This window comes from Gopherus evgoodei, chromosome 1 (assembly GCF_007399415.2).
Source record: "Gopherus evgoodei ecotype Sinaloan lineage chromosome 1, rGopEvg1_v1.p, whole genome shotgun sequence".
NCBI lineage: Eukaryota > Metazoa > Chordata > Testudines > Testudinidae > Gopherus > Gopherus evgoodei.
Window position 1 is genome coordinate 144019794 of NC_044322.1, and position 14546 is coordinate 144034339.

General features: G+C 44.5%; 1 protein-coding gene across 4 annotated transcripts in view; it reads right to left on the reverse strand.

Annotated features, from left to right (window-relative positions):
* ACOT9 (acyl-CoA thioesterase 9) overlaps positions 1-8424 on the reverse strand; it is a 39022-nt gene extending 30598 nt beyond the window's left edge. For 2 of the 4 annotated variants that reach the window (XM_030574903.1, XM_030574886.1), the window contains exons 1-2: positions 8289-8423; positions 5127-5215 (exon numbers count right to left, since the gene is read on the reverse strand). In XM_030574903.1, the coding sequence (XP_030430763.1) occupies positions 5127-5215; positions 8289-8302 (103 nt within the window). In that variant the 5' untranslated portion in view covers positions 8303-8423. Of the gene's footprint in view, positions 1-5126; positions 5216-8288 lie in introns of those variants that run through there. The other 2 variants (XM_030574895.1, XM_030574913.1) reach the window with 2 other exon arrangements.
* Positions 8425-14546: the final 6122 nt, after the last annotated feature.

Here is a 14546-nt window from a genome sequence, read left to right on the forward strand (position 1 = left end):
AAGAGCTTACAATCTATGACCATGATCCTGCAAACATTTATGTACATGCTTAACTTAACACATGTGAGCAGCCTCAAGGATCAAGGCCTCAACAGATGTAAACGGGGAAGAAATGATGCAGTAAGGAGGTCAGAGAAAGGAATAACAGGTTTTTTTTGTTTTTGGGGGATTTTTGAGAGTTGCAAGGGTTGAGGATGATCTTTGATGTGTTGTTTGGTTCACCTCTTGTGAGGATACAGAAGGAGTGAGCTTTTTTTTAAAAAGAAAAAACAGAAGGGATTTGAATGGAGGTCCGTGATATGGAAAAAAGTTGGGGTGAGCATCCAGCACTTAGGAGACAGCTTGGAAAAACAGATTAAAACAATGAATGGGAATGAAAGAAGGACAAGTTATTTATATGTAGCAATGGAAGTCTGTATGGTGTTTTTACAGGCAAACAAAGTTACAGGTTTAGAGTAGAACCTCACTAAGCAGTAAGTGTTATAACATACAAACCATCAATTGCTCCCCATTTCTCAGAAAATAACCAATAACAGACTGCCCCTAGAAGCTTTTACAAAAATGTACTGTACTGTATTACTAGCTGGTACTGTATTACTAGCTGATACTGTTATAGCTAAATCTAAAATTACAATCAATAAATGAACCAAGTACAATTTTCATTAAATACAACATGCGGTATCCTGCTTTTCTTCCCCTCCTCCTCACCCTTCAGTTATATGTTTGCTCATTTACTAACACAAATCTCCAACATTCAGTAAATCACAAGTAGTAACCCAGTCATTAGTACGAGAGTTTCTATTTAGAGAATGATTGAAGGATTAGATAGTATCAGAATCTCAGAGGAATTATTTGTGTCCCATTTCAGTCCCTTTGTTCTATTTTAACGTACATGTTAAAAAATAAGAATGGCCATACTGGATCAGACCAATGATCCATCCGGCCCAATATCCTGTCTTCCAACAATGGCCAGTGCCAGATGCTTCAGAGGGTATGAAGAAAAGCGGGCAATGTATCAAGTGAGCCATCCCATTGTCCACTCTCAGCTTCTAGCAATCAGAAATTTACAGACACCAGAGCATGGAGTTGTGTCCCTCACCATCTTGGCTAATAACCACTGATGGATCTATCCTCCTTGAGCATATCTAATTCTTTTTTTAATTCAGTTATACTTTTGGCCTTCACCATAGCCACTGGAAACAAATTCCACAAGTTGACTGTGCTTTATGTGAAGAGGTATTTCCTTTTATTTTAAACCTGCTATTGATTTAATTGGGTGACCCTGGATTCTTGTTATGTGAAGGGGTAATAACACTTCCTTATTCACTTTCTCCACATCGTTCATGATTTTAATAGACCTCTAGCATATCCCCCTTTAGTTTTCTCTTTTCTAAATTGAACAGTCCCAGTCTTTTTAATCTCTCTTCATACGGAAGTTTAATTCTTAATCATTTTTGTTGCCCTTCTCTGTATTTTTCCAATTCCAACATGTCTTTTTTAGATGGAGAAAACAGAACTGCACACAGTGTTCAAGGTGTGGGCATCCTCTTGATTTATTTAGGGGCATTAAGATATTTTCTTATCTCTCTCTTTCCTAATTGTTTCTAATATTGTTAGCTTTTTTAATATTATATTACACACACACACACACACACACACTGCACATTGAGCAGATCGTTTCAGAGAACTAGCCACAAGCACTCAAGCAAGAGATCTTGGAGTCAAACAGTTAATTAAGACTCCTAGACAAATTGGAGGATTGAGCCAAAAGAAATCTAATGAGGTTCAACAAGGCCAAGTGCAGAGTCCTGCACTTATGAAGGAAGAATCCCATTCACCGCTACAGGCTGGGGACTGACTGGCTGGCTAAGCGACAGTTCTGCAGAAAAGGACCTAGGGATTACAGTGGATGAGAAGTAGGATATGAGTCAACAGTGTGCCCTTGTTGCCAAGAAAGCTAATGGTATATTTGGCTGCATTAGTGGGAGCATTGCCGCCAGATCAAGGGAATTGATTATTTCCCTCTATTCGGAACTGGTGAGGCCACATCTGAAATATTGCATCCAGTTCCCTCCCCGCCCCCCCTCCACCCCAAAAGGATGTGGACAAATTGGAGACAGTCTAGAAGAGAGCAATGGAAATTATTAGAGGGCTGAGGCACATGACTTATGAGGAGAGGCTGAGGGAACTGGGCTTATTTAGTCTACAGAAAAGAAGAGTGAGGGGGGAATTTGATAGCAGCGTTCAACAAGCTGAAAGGGAGTTCCAAAGAGGATGGAGCTCAGCTGTTCCCAGTGGTGGCAGGTGACAGAACAAGGAGCAGTGGTCTCAAGTTGCAGTGGGGGAGGTCTAGGTTGGATATTAGGAAAAACTATTTCACTAGGAGGGTGGTAAAGCACTGGAATGGGTTACCTAGGGATGTGGTGGTGGAATCTCCTTCCTTAGAGGTTTTTAAGGCCCGGCTTGACAAAGCCCTGGATGATGTAATTGGGGTTGGTCCTGCTTTGAGCAGGGGGTTGGACTGGATGACTTCCTGAGGTCTCTTCCAACCTTAATCTTCTATGATTTTGTATGTATAGTTGGAATTATGTTTTCCAATGTGAATTACTTTGGATTTATCAACATTGAATTTCATCTGCCTTTTTTTGCCCAAGGTGGGTAACGTAATATCTTTTACTGGACAACTTCTGTTGGTGAGAGAGACAAGGTTTTGAAACACACGTGCCCAATCACCCAGATTTGTGAGATCCCTTTTTAACTCTTCACAGTCAGCTTTGAACTTAACTATTTTGAGTAATTTTGTATTATCTGCAAACTTTTCCACCTCACTGTTTACCCCTTTTCCAGATCGTTTAGGAATATGTTGAACAGCACTGGTCTCGGTAAAGATAGTTTACAGAGCTCCACCACGAAAACTGACCATTTATTCCTAACCTTTGTTTCCTACCTTTTAACCAGTTACTGACCCATGAGAGGACTTTCCCTCTTATCCTATGACTGCCTAGTTTGCTAAAGAGCCTTTGGTGAGGGACTTTATCAAAGGCTTTCTAAAAGTCCAAGTACACTATATCCAGAGATTATCTTTGTCTACATGCTTGTTGTCATCCTCAAAGAATTCTAATAGATCGGGGAGGAATGATTTCCCTTTACAAAAACTGTGTTGACTCTTTGTCAACTTATCGCGTTCATCTATGTGTCTGATAATTGTGTTATTTTCAACCAATATTCCTAGTACTGAAGTTAGGCCTACTAGCCTGTAATTGCCAGGATTGCCTCGAGCCTTTTTTATTTTTTATTTTTTTTTGAATGAGCATTACATTAGCTATCCTCTAGTTGTTTGGTAAAGAGGCTGAGTTAACAGATAGGTTACACTGCACAGTTAGTAGCGCTGCAGTTTCATATTAGAGTTCCTTCAGAATTTAGGTGAATACCATCTGGTCCTGGTGACTTATTACAGTTTAATTTATCAATTTGTTCCTAAACCATCTCTACTGACACTTCAATCTAGGATAGTTCCTCCAATAAATCATCTAAAAAAAAATGGATGGGATGTGGGAATCTCCCTCATATGCTTTGCAGTGAAGACAGATGCAAAGAAGTCTTTAGTTTCTCCACAATGGCCTTGTCTTACTTGAATGCTCCTTCAGCACCTCAATCATCCAGTGACCCCACTGATTGTTTGACAGGCTTCCTACTTCTGATGTACTTAAAAAAAAAGTATTGCTGTTAGTTTGTGTGTCTTTTTGCTAGTTGCTTTTCAAATTCTTTTTTGGGCTGTCTAACTGTAATTATTTGCATTTACTTTAGTTTTAAAATTAAAACATTAACACTTCATGTTTCATATTATTATAAATCTGATTTAAAACAGTATTTTAATATAAAATAATAGTGATATAAATGTTCATAATCTATGGTTCTTATCAGATTAAAGGATTTTCATATATAATTTCTTATGTATAAAAACTCACAGCTTTTCTGGAGGATATTTCAGTTCTATTCCTCACTCTGTCCTCTTCTTGCCCATCCTCCCCCACCATCTGTAGGTCCCCATCCTACAGTTCCCCTCCATCCAGAACGCATCCTCAGGGGAAAAGGAAAGGTGCCTTCCCAAAAAACAAACACGAGCTTTCCGCTTTTCCAGGAAAAAAGGACCACGCTGACACCCTGAACTTGTATGCTGCATTCACACAGATTTACCATTAGTTCAACACATGTGCAAGAATTTTACATAAAAGAAACTGTCAGGAATTAGGTCTTAAATAATATGAGCTACATGAAGGGATACACTCTTTATAACACATCCATGTCATTCCTTAATGGGAGTTGCATGTGAGTATTAGAACAAAAAGTACAATATACTGTATTTAATGTTAAAGTAGATATTGTTATAAGAAAATGTAAAAAGGGAGCTTTCCTGCTTTCTCTGTGTGTTGTTGACATTGCAACCTTTGAAAGCTAAGAAATCAGAAAGCTGGTTTGCATCCTACCTACAGTGGATTCTTGGTCTGTGTAGATAACTGGGCAAAGTGAAATGACAATGTGTAATTTTTCTAGGCAGATACAAGCAAGACAGATTAGGAAGGATAAACACTGAACAGAACTAGTCAGCAGCTCCAAGGCCATAACAAACAGATATGTAACAATACAACAACAGTTGAAAGAAATAAGGAACACATGAAAGCAATGGTTAAATAAAAGATAGCAGAATAAATAAAAAAAAAGTTACAGGTGCCTCCTTAGCTAAAACTCTATCAGAAAACATATTTAGAATGGAATGTCTGCAGATTAGGTAGTTTAAATAATTTATGCCCATGCAACGTTACAGGACACAGTATAAAGAATGCGTGTTTGACAAGGGAAGGTGGAGCAGCGCAGGATTTACACCAAATTGGACCAGATGCCAGAAATACCTAGTCCTGGGGCTATTCTCCTAGTAAGCTATCTACTTTACTTATGCTGTATGCTTGATTAAGGTGGTAATATATTGTCCTAACATTTTATTAATAAAGCTTTAAACTAGTTAAACTTAATAACTGATAAGGACAGTGCTTTTCACCCAACAGTATAAAGGAAAGAATAAAACCCTTTAATGACATGATCTTCCAAAATTCAACCAGTTATATTACCTTCAGACATGTCTGGAGGAGACTGGAAGCCATTAGTCATGGATGTCAGTGCCCTAGCCAGAAGAGAAGGAGCCTTCCCTACAGTGGATCTGTAGATAGGAAAGGAATTAAGCATCATTCAAAATTATTGCAGTGAAAACAAATGAGAAATGTACACACTACTTCAGAGACTCATTTCATCATTTTCACAGACTTTTTTTCAGAAGCAACGCAATAGTTTAAACGTATTATAGGTGGAGTTTGCTGAACTGCAAATTGGCATGTGCAGAGAATTAGTAACAGAGATAAGCTTGCATTACTTGTATGGTAAAAATATTGGGGAGTTGGAGGGTAGTAAAGGCAAATCAGATATGTTGTTTCCCCAGTGTTTTCATAACATTGTTTGGAAGAAGCTGTCAATGAAGCATATAAACTGTGGCCAAGATTTTCAGAAGTGCCTCATGAACTTAGGTTCCCAATCTGAGGCACCTTAAAGGGGCTTGGTCAGCAGAGACTGCAGTTGGGAGTCAGGAGCCTACATACCTTGGTGGATCTGGGTCTTAATGTCTCTGTGCCTCAATTTATCCATTTGTAAAATAGGTATAGCAACACTTCTAAATCATTTTGGGATACTTGGACAAACCCAATATTTTTACTAAAGTGAACATGAGTTTAAATCATTTAAGGTAACATTAATAGGAAAAATGTAAAATTCACTGAATGAAGATTTTATTTTATTGCAGTAAGACACTACTTTTAATTCGGAAAAGCAAAACAAACAAAAGAGGCTTACTGATATTAGTGAAGATGCTATGTTATTTCAGGTCACTGTCTCAGAGTGCAAGTTCCTTAACATCAGGGTGGATGCTCAGCACTGAAATAAACTGAAGCTAGGAGTCTAAATACCATTGAGGATCTGGGCTTAAATGACTTCCTCAAGGTTACATACTGAGTCAGCACCAAAGTTGCTAGATTTTTTGAGTCCTGACTTCAAGTTTCATAGTTTGATCATAAAAACAACATTGCTTTTTCTAATAAACTCATAAGATACATTGTTATTGATCTATATTTGTATGTTCCCCATATTAATCTCAATAGGCCAGATAGTCCCTAAAGAATCATAGAATATCAGGGTTGGAAGGTACCACAGGAGGTCATCAAGTCCAATGCCCTGCTCAAAGCAGGACTAATCCCCAACTAAATCATCCCAGCCATGACTTCGTCAAGACGGGCCTTAAAAACCTCTAAGGAAGGAAATGGTGGAATCTCCTTAGGTAACCCATTCCAGTGCTTCACCACCCTCCTAGTGAAAAAGTTTTTCCCTAATATCCAACCTAAACCTCCCCCACTGCCACTTGAGACCATTACTCCTTGTTCTGTCTGGTAAAATTCTCACAGCAATCCCCTATATCGTCCTGTCAAGGAACAGGGTTTGCCTGTCCCTCAACCTCCTGCAGAAATGGCCAGAGGGTTCACCTCAAAAACAGGTAGGTCTTCAGCATGTATAATAGGGCAGGGCTTTCTACACCATTATTGACCCTGCACTTCTCTAGCTGATTTAACTAACAGGACAGTAAAAACACTAGAACAATGGTCCCCAAACTGTGGGGCATGCCCTCCGGGGGGGGGGGGGGCAGAGGAACATTCAAGGAGAAGGGGGCCTGGGCCAGTCCCCATGGGGGGCAGGGAAGGAGCACCACCCAGTTCCACTCTGCCGCCAGCTCTTTTCTGGCCCAACCCCTAGCTGTGGCCCCGGATCCTAGCTGTACCTCTGCAACCAGCCACTGCCCCAGCTGCTGGCCGCAGTTGATGCCCCAGCCTCGGCCCCTGGTTCCCAGCCAGGCTGCAGCTCCAGCTCCAGCCCCAGCCTGGCCACCACCACGGCCACAGCTCCCAACTAGGCTCCTGGGGGGACATGGACATAGGTAAAGAGGAGGCGAGATGTAAAAAGGTTTGCGGACCACTGCACTAAATCTCATCTGCACTAGGAATTGCCGCAGTGGTAATGGTGGAAACTTTCTTTTAACATCCTCTACTGCAGACATAGCCTTTGACTCCAACGGCCACTTTTATTAGCAGAGCCCCTGGGTGATCTGTTGCTTAACTCACTTCATATTTGTATAGGATTTTAAAGTACAATGGCAAGTACTTTAGGAGGAAAAAATGTTCTAATATTTAAGACCATATTCTGGCCTCACTGACACTCTGTACAGGCTCAGTCCATTGGCATCAATAGAGTTGCACACGGTATAAATAAGGGCAGAATTTAGCCCCAAGCATTAGTAAAAAAAGGTTCAAAATCTGCCTGAGTTGTTTGCATTTCAGTTCAAACAGCTTGCACGGATTTAAACATTCCCCTACAGTGTTTTCAACTCAAGTAGTACAGCTTTATGCTAGTCCAGAACTGCAAAATTAAGTTAAATACTGAAAACAACAGTACAACTCTTCAATTTTCATTATCTAAGATGAGTGAAAAGCAAAAACAAAAGGGGGGGCAACTAGCATTAATAGCAAAAAAAATACATTTTTCCAAGTTGAATTATTTAATGAATGATTGTAAAGCAGCTAGTTTAATATCTATGTAGCCTGATTCTCCACTGCCTTGTACACTGTGTCGTTATTTATCAAACGCTGCCGAATCACAACGCAAGAATCAGGTCTGTGTATTTTACCCGGACAGCGCCCATTTACACGAGGTCTACGGAGTAAGGCTCCTTGGGGGATTCTGACAGCCTGTCCGGGCAGCCATGTCAGCGACGATAATGTTGCATCCGGACGTTACAACCTCGGGGGCGGGGGTGAAATTTACTTTTCGGTTTTTTCACCTGAAGCAGCGCCGGGCAGGCGCGTGCCCTGCGGGCCGGAGACCAGGGGCCGCCCCCACCCAGGGCCGGGACACGGCGCCGCCAGGCGGGCGCAGGAGCGCGCCCGAGCCGGGCCAGTGCGCAGGCAAAGGCGGCTCCCGCCGCAGCCCCGTTACCCGCCGGCGGCGCCCGCACCAGAGAGCGGAACCCGGGGCCAGCGAGCGGCTGCTGCTCCCCGGCGGCACAACGGCCCCGCCCGGCCGATGGCTGCCCTGGGGCCCCGGCCGCGCTCGGGCCCCTGCCGAGCCCCGGGGCGAGGGGAGCGGCCCGTGGCCCTGGAGCAGCTCGTGACCCGACCCGGCCGGGCCCGGCCCCTCACCTGAGCGCCAGCATCCTGCCCCGCGGCAGGACCTTAGTCCTCCAGCACCGTAGACACGCAGCAGCGCCCCAGAGCCGCCCAGTCCTTCTTCCTTCCTCCTGAGCAGGGGGCGGGGCCTTTTAAAGGCCCTGGGGCTTTAAATCAAGATTTAAAAGGACCCAGGGCACCGGCAGCAATTTAAAGGGCCTGGGGCTTCCTGTAACATGTGGAGTCCGGGGCAGGGCTCCAGCTGTGATTTAAAGGGCCCTGGGCTTTGCTGCAGTGCTGGTGGCTGGAGGCCCAAGGTTCCAGGCACTGCTGGGAGCCCCAGGCCCTTTAAATAGCTGCCAGAGCCCCACTACCAAAGCCTTAGGGCTTTGGTGGTGATTTAAAGGGCCTGGGGCTCTAGCTACTGCAGCTGCTGTCCCAGGCCCTTGATTTAAAGGACTCAGGGAGTTAAAGGCCACATGCTTCTGGTCAAGGGCCTGCCCCTTCTAGTTGAGGCCCCACCCCCTGCTCAGGACTGTAGCATACCGGTAAATCCTTTAAGTTAACTTTCACCGCTGGGTGCCCCACGTGTCATAAAAAGGACTGTGAAAAATAGACTGTGAATTTGGTAGGTTCCTTTGTATCAGTCTTAAAATAAATGGTTATTGAAATTACTTTTTCAAAAGAGCAGCAAAGAATCCTGTGGCACCTTATAGACTAACAGACGTTTTGGAGCATGAGCTTTCGTGGGTGAATACCCACTTCCTCAGATGTATTCACCCACGAAAGCTCATGCTCCAAAATGTCTGTTAGTCTATAAGGTGCCACAGGATTCTTTGCTGCTTTTACAGATCCAGACTAACACGGCTACCCCTCTGATACTTTTTCAAAGAGTTATGCATGTTCTTATGTTATCAACTAGCAATCAGCTCCATGTAAAACCTGTTGAGTTTGGATGAATCAGTTTTTTCCTCCAGCAAAAAGAGATGGTGTTCATTAGCATTTGGGCTGTGAAATGCTTAGAAGAAACTGTTAACTGCAAGATCTATACACCTTTTCCCTTGATTCTCAAATGACCTCTCCTCTGGATCACAGAAATCTTAGTCATAAATGAGTAGCCAGCCAACTCTAGTCATGTGATTATTTTGGAAAATGAATTTATTGTAAATTATTTTAAAATGTGATTGCAGTCTCTGTGTTCTTTATAATTGCACATGTACTCCAGGGTACAGGGTTACAAAGATTAAGATTTGACCAGAACTACTTCCATGCTCAGAGTTAATTACATGCATAAGTGCCTTACTGGATCAGAAGCGCACACACATTTTTTTTGGTTCAGGACTTACATCAGAACCAAATTATGCTGAAATATGACAACTTTTTAGAAAACAAAAACTCTTCAAAAGAATATTTTTACCAACCAAAGGTGCTCAGATACTAAGGTGTATGATATAAATGTAAAGATCAGATAAATATTTCAAATACATTCAGACCTGATGTAAGCAGGCATCCCTTCCCTGTTTAAACCAGTTCTCAATTTGGCTTGGCCTGTTTATTTTAGTAAGTTGTTAAAATTGAAATCCTTCCTCCCTATTACAGCCATTTCTAGGAAAAGCTGAATACTTTTTGAGCTATGTCATACATTTCCCAACTCAAATCCTCATTGTTTTTCCATGCCACTATATTTCACAATATGTGACCTCTGCCTTCAGCAGCAACCATTAAGAATTCTGTCTTTGAGGGCACGGTCTGAACTTTCCAGGGCCCAGTTTACAGAGGTCTAATGACATTTTTCCTTCCCACTTTTTCCCTTTCATTCCTTCAGCATTCCAAATGGCTGTTGTTCGGTCATCTTCCTAGCTCCAAATTCAGGGTCAGTACTGCCCTCACCCCTATGCAAGGCCAGAATAAACAGGCCCTTCATGCTAAGTTATAGACAAAATTTTCTTGCTTGGATCCTCTGCTGAAATGAATTTTTACCTGTAATAGATTGATCTAGCAAGCCAGCTACATATGTGTTTGTATACCACTAATCAGTGTAGCATGTAGGCTGTGAGAGGCAAGTAGTAGTGTATCATTTTCTTTTTGTTTCCTCTCTTCTATATTTTGTACCATACACTAGCCCATAAAGCTATTCTGCCATTTCAAAGTTTTTTTAACCTTTTTAAATGCGAAAGAAAACCATGTTAGTTGGTTTCAAGGCTGATTCCCCACTCTGGCACTTCAAGTGCAGAAGGTGGGGCCTGCAAAGATTCTAAAAATTAATATTGGCCACTCCAGGCTTGTGTTAAACTCCCAGTTTCTCTCTGATCTTGGATGGGTAGATGCTGCCAGAACCCAAATGCAAAAAAACCCTTTTTTGAACTCAGATGCACTTGAGAATTCCTCTGTGGGGTACCCTCAAGCCCTTTCACACCCTCCCCACCCCCAGGGAAGAGCTGAGAAAGAAAACAAAGGAAATTAGCTGTTGCCCCCAGCTAGTCAAACAGCATAAGCACAAACCTCTTAGGACACCAAAAATCCAATCCTGTTCTTTAAAAAAAAAAAAAAAATTATTAAACAAAAAGAAAATTCATCTGAAAACTCACGCTATTTGCTAGCTTTTAAAAGAGTAATTCCAAAAATTAAGCACCCAAATTAGCTTTCTTGGGGGTTCATTTTAACAAAAGCATCTGGAGTTAGCACAGAGGAGTCCACAAACCAATAAAAAATAAAAGAAATAACCCTAAATCTATCTTCCTAGACATTCTCTAATTTACTTACATTTCTGGGGTTTCAGATAAGCAATCTTTAGGTATGATCTGATGATTTTTCATACCTGGCTTCAAGCTTCTCACAGCATAACTGCTCCCTGTTCCCCTCTTTCCCACAGAACACCACCACAGACAACAGGAAGTTTTTTTCCCAATTTTAAAAAGTTCTAGCCCTTCCATTGGCTCTTTTGGTCAGGTGCCCCCTCCTTTCCTTTTACCTGTGGGCTTGTTAACCCTTTACAGGTAAAGCAAGTAGAGAACAACTGGCTGGCTGCGTTTCCCTCCTCTCTTTTGTCACAGCTGGAATAACACATAGTCAGCATATTTCAGTGGAGTGGGATGAATTAAAGTTGAACTTTCAAAAATGGTAAAACAGGAAGACGCCATTGTTGAAACTTTAGCGTTTCTAAAGCCATGTGACTGTTTTGTCCTGTGACCAGAAAAAGCAGACACTTTTCTACATTACCCAACCTCAGGTTTCTTGATGATATAGTTTTGTGTGTGTCAAATGGAAAATCAACAAAGGTCTCATGAGCACCAGAGGTCTTTTATAAAATTTGATTGTCTGTGTCATGTTTCTGATCCCTGCCAGAATATTTATGGATGTTTTACAGACTTATGTTAAAGAACACCTTCTAAATGAGACTTTTACAAATCAAAGTCCTCTGTGTGCTGTATGGCTGTCATTACAGACCTCCGTGGCACTTTCATTGGAGGCTGGTGCTTTTAGATAAAAATCTCCTCATAAGTTGTGTTGTGCACTGATGAGTCTGCCCTGGGGTCCCTTCCCTTCCTGTCAGTAGGGCCCAGGCCATAGACTGTGCCCTGGGATTTGTAGTCCTGTGGGATGAGGCTGTATAAAAGTGAGAGCATTATGCAGAATTTACTGACACTATAGTCTGTGTAGTGCTGCTCTGTGCTGGATGGGAGGTGGGGTGTCAGACCTGCTCAAATGTGCAGGGGCAGCTCTATGTATTTTGCCACCCCAAGCACGGCAGTCAGGCAGCTTACGGCGGCATGCCTGCGGGAGGTCTGCCGGTCCTGCACCTTCAGCATACCCACTGCCAAATTGCCACCAAAATCGAGGGACCGGTGGACCTCCCACAGGCATGCCTGATTGCCACCCTCACAGAAACCAGCAGGCCACCCCCCGCGGCTTGCTGCCCCAGGCACGTGCTTGGTGCACTGGTGCCTGGAGCCGCCCCTGCAAATGCGTCAGAGGCCCAACACTGTTAAGAGCAGCTAGCAGAGATTCTCCCATGGCGCCAAGGAGCCTATGCTTTGGGTGCCAGAGGGAACATCTGTATCCCTGCTGTGCTGGCAAGCCAGAAGAGGGCAGGGTCAGGGCCAGTGCAAGGATATTTTGCACCTAGGCAAAACTTCCAACTTACGCCCCTCCCTTCCCCTTTCCCCAGAGCATCGCTTATTGTAAACTTTCAAAAATGAATACTGCATAATGTGGCATTGTTCATTAGAATTAATACACATTCCGCTTGAAAATGTATTAATTTCATTATTTAGTCTACATATTTAATGAAAATAAATGGCCTTGGGTCTTCTGCACGTGGCTAGAGTCCCTCCTGCTCTTCTACCCCCCTCTCCCGCTAGTGGATCTGGAAAGGGCTGTTTTGGTGATCAGAGCACAGAGCTGGGAGTCGGGATCTGGCTTCTATTCTCCACCCTGGCACCAACTCACTGGATGACTTCAGGCAAGTTACTTCCCCATTCTGGGCTTCAGCTCCCCCCAGTGCTAAGGTGTGAAATGGTTCCTTGCTCCTGGGCTGGAAAATGAAATACAGACAGGAGGGAGTGTCTGAAGGCCTGTCTTCCCCACAGGTGTGAGGCAGGACAGAGTTCCAGCTTCCATCATGACCATCCTGGTTGCTTTACTCTGCTCCACACCAATCACTGCTGAAGCCCCTTACTCAGAGAGCTCTGGCCCACAGCCAGGGGTGAAAGTAACTCACAGGACTTACTGGTATGGCCAGAGTCCTGGGGGGCGTGGCCTCATCCAGAACAGGTGTGGCTTCAAGTGGAAGAGGCGGGGCCTCAAGATTTAAGGGTCCTGGGGCACCAGCTCTGGCTGGCAGTTTCAGGGCCTTTAAATCACCCAGGGGGCTCCCAGCTGCAGAGATGGCTGGTAGCCCCTGAGTTGAACTAAAGGGCCTAAGGCTCCAGCTGCTGTGGAGCTCTGGGCCCTTTAAATTCTGGCCCCGGGTTGGCCGCTGGAGCTGTGGGCTGGGGCTGGGATTTAAAGGGCTCCTCCGGGCTCCCCGCCATGGTGGGAAGCTCAGAGGAGTGCTTTAAATGCTGGCCCTAGCCTGGCTGCCAGAGCTGCAGACCAGGATTTAAAGGGCTTGGGGCTCGCCGTGTCTGCAGGGAGCCCTGAGCCCTTTAAATCCCCCCTGCAGAAGCTGATGCGGTTCAGCACAGTGTACTGGACTGGACTGGCTTACTTTCACCTCTGCCCAGGGCAGAGGCATCAATGTCATTCTGGGCCTGATTTTCAGAGATGCTGAGCACCTGAGGTTCCCCTGATGTCTGTGGGAACTCCATGGTTCTCAGTACTTCTGAAACTCAGGGCAATTTATTTTGAATGCTGGGCCAGGACTGAGCCTGCAAAGGCAGCTCCATATACACCCCTCAATTCACAGCAGCTCTCCCATCAATAACAATACAGACAATCAGGAGAATGATGAGGGGCAGTTGGCCCAGTGCTGGGAATGGGGAGGATATGGCCCTAATGTGGTCACTAAACTTCTACCTGTAAAGTTACTGGTGCATCTGCTGTCATTCAGTGGGAATACAAAAATCTCTAGGGTGCTGCAGACTGCCCAGGATTCAGCTGCACTTAACCTAAGGGCTTGTCTACATCAGAAAGTTGCAGCGCTGGTGAGGGAGTTACAGCGCTGCAACTTTGAAGGTGTACACATCTGCAGGGCATCACCAGCGCTGCAACTCCCTGTTTGCAGCGCTGGCCGTACTCCCGTTTTGTCTCGGGTGTAGAGGATCCAGCGCTGGTGATCCAGCGCTGGTAATCCAATGTAGACACTTACCAGCGCTTTTCTTGACCTCCGTGGAAGGAGGAAGCCTCTGGTAATCAAGCTGGTCTCCTTTCCCGGTTTGCTCTCTCGTTCCCCGAACCGCCGAACAAGCAGGTCTCCTTCCCTGCGGTTTGCAGGGTGGCTCCGGGAACGTGAGAGCAAACCGCGGCGAAGCTGGTCTCCTTTCCCGGTTTGCTCTCTCATTCCCCGAACCGCCGAGCAAGCGGTTCTCCTTCCCTGCGGTTTGCAGGGTGGCTCCGGGAATGCGAGAGCAAACCGCGGCGAAGCTGGTCTCCTTTCCCGGTTTGCTCTCTCGTTCCCCGAACCGCCGAGCAAGCGGTTCTCCTTCCCTGCGGTTTGCAGGGTGGCTCCGGGAACGCGAGAGCAAACCGCGGCGAAGCTGGTCTCCTTCCCCGGTTTGCTCTCGCGTTCCCGGAACCCCCCTTGAAGCCGCCCAAAAGCGCTGCAGTGTGGCCACATCTAACACCACTTGC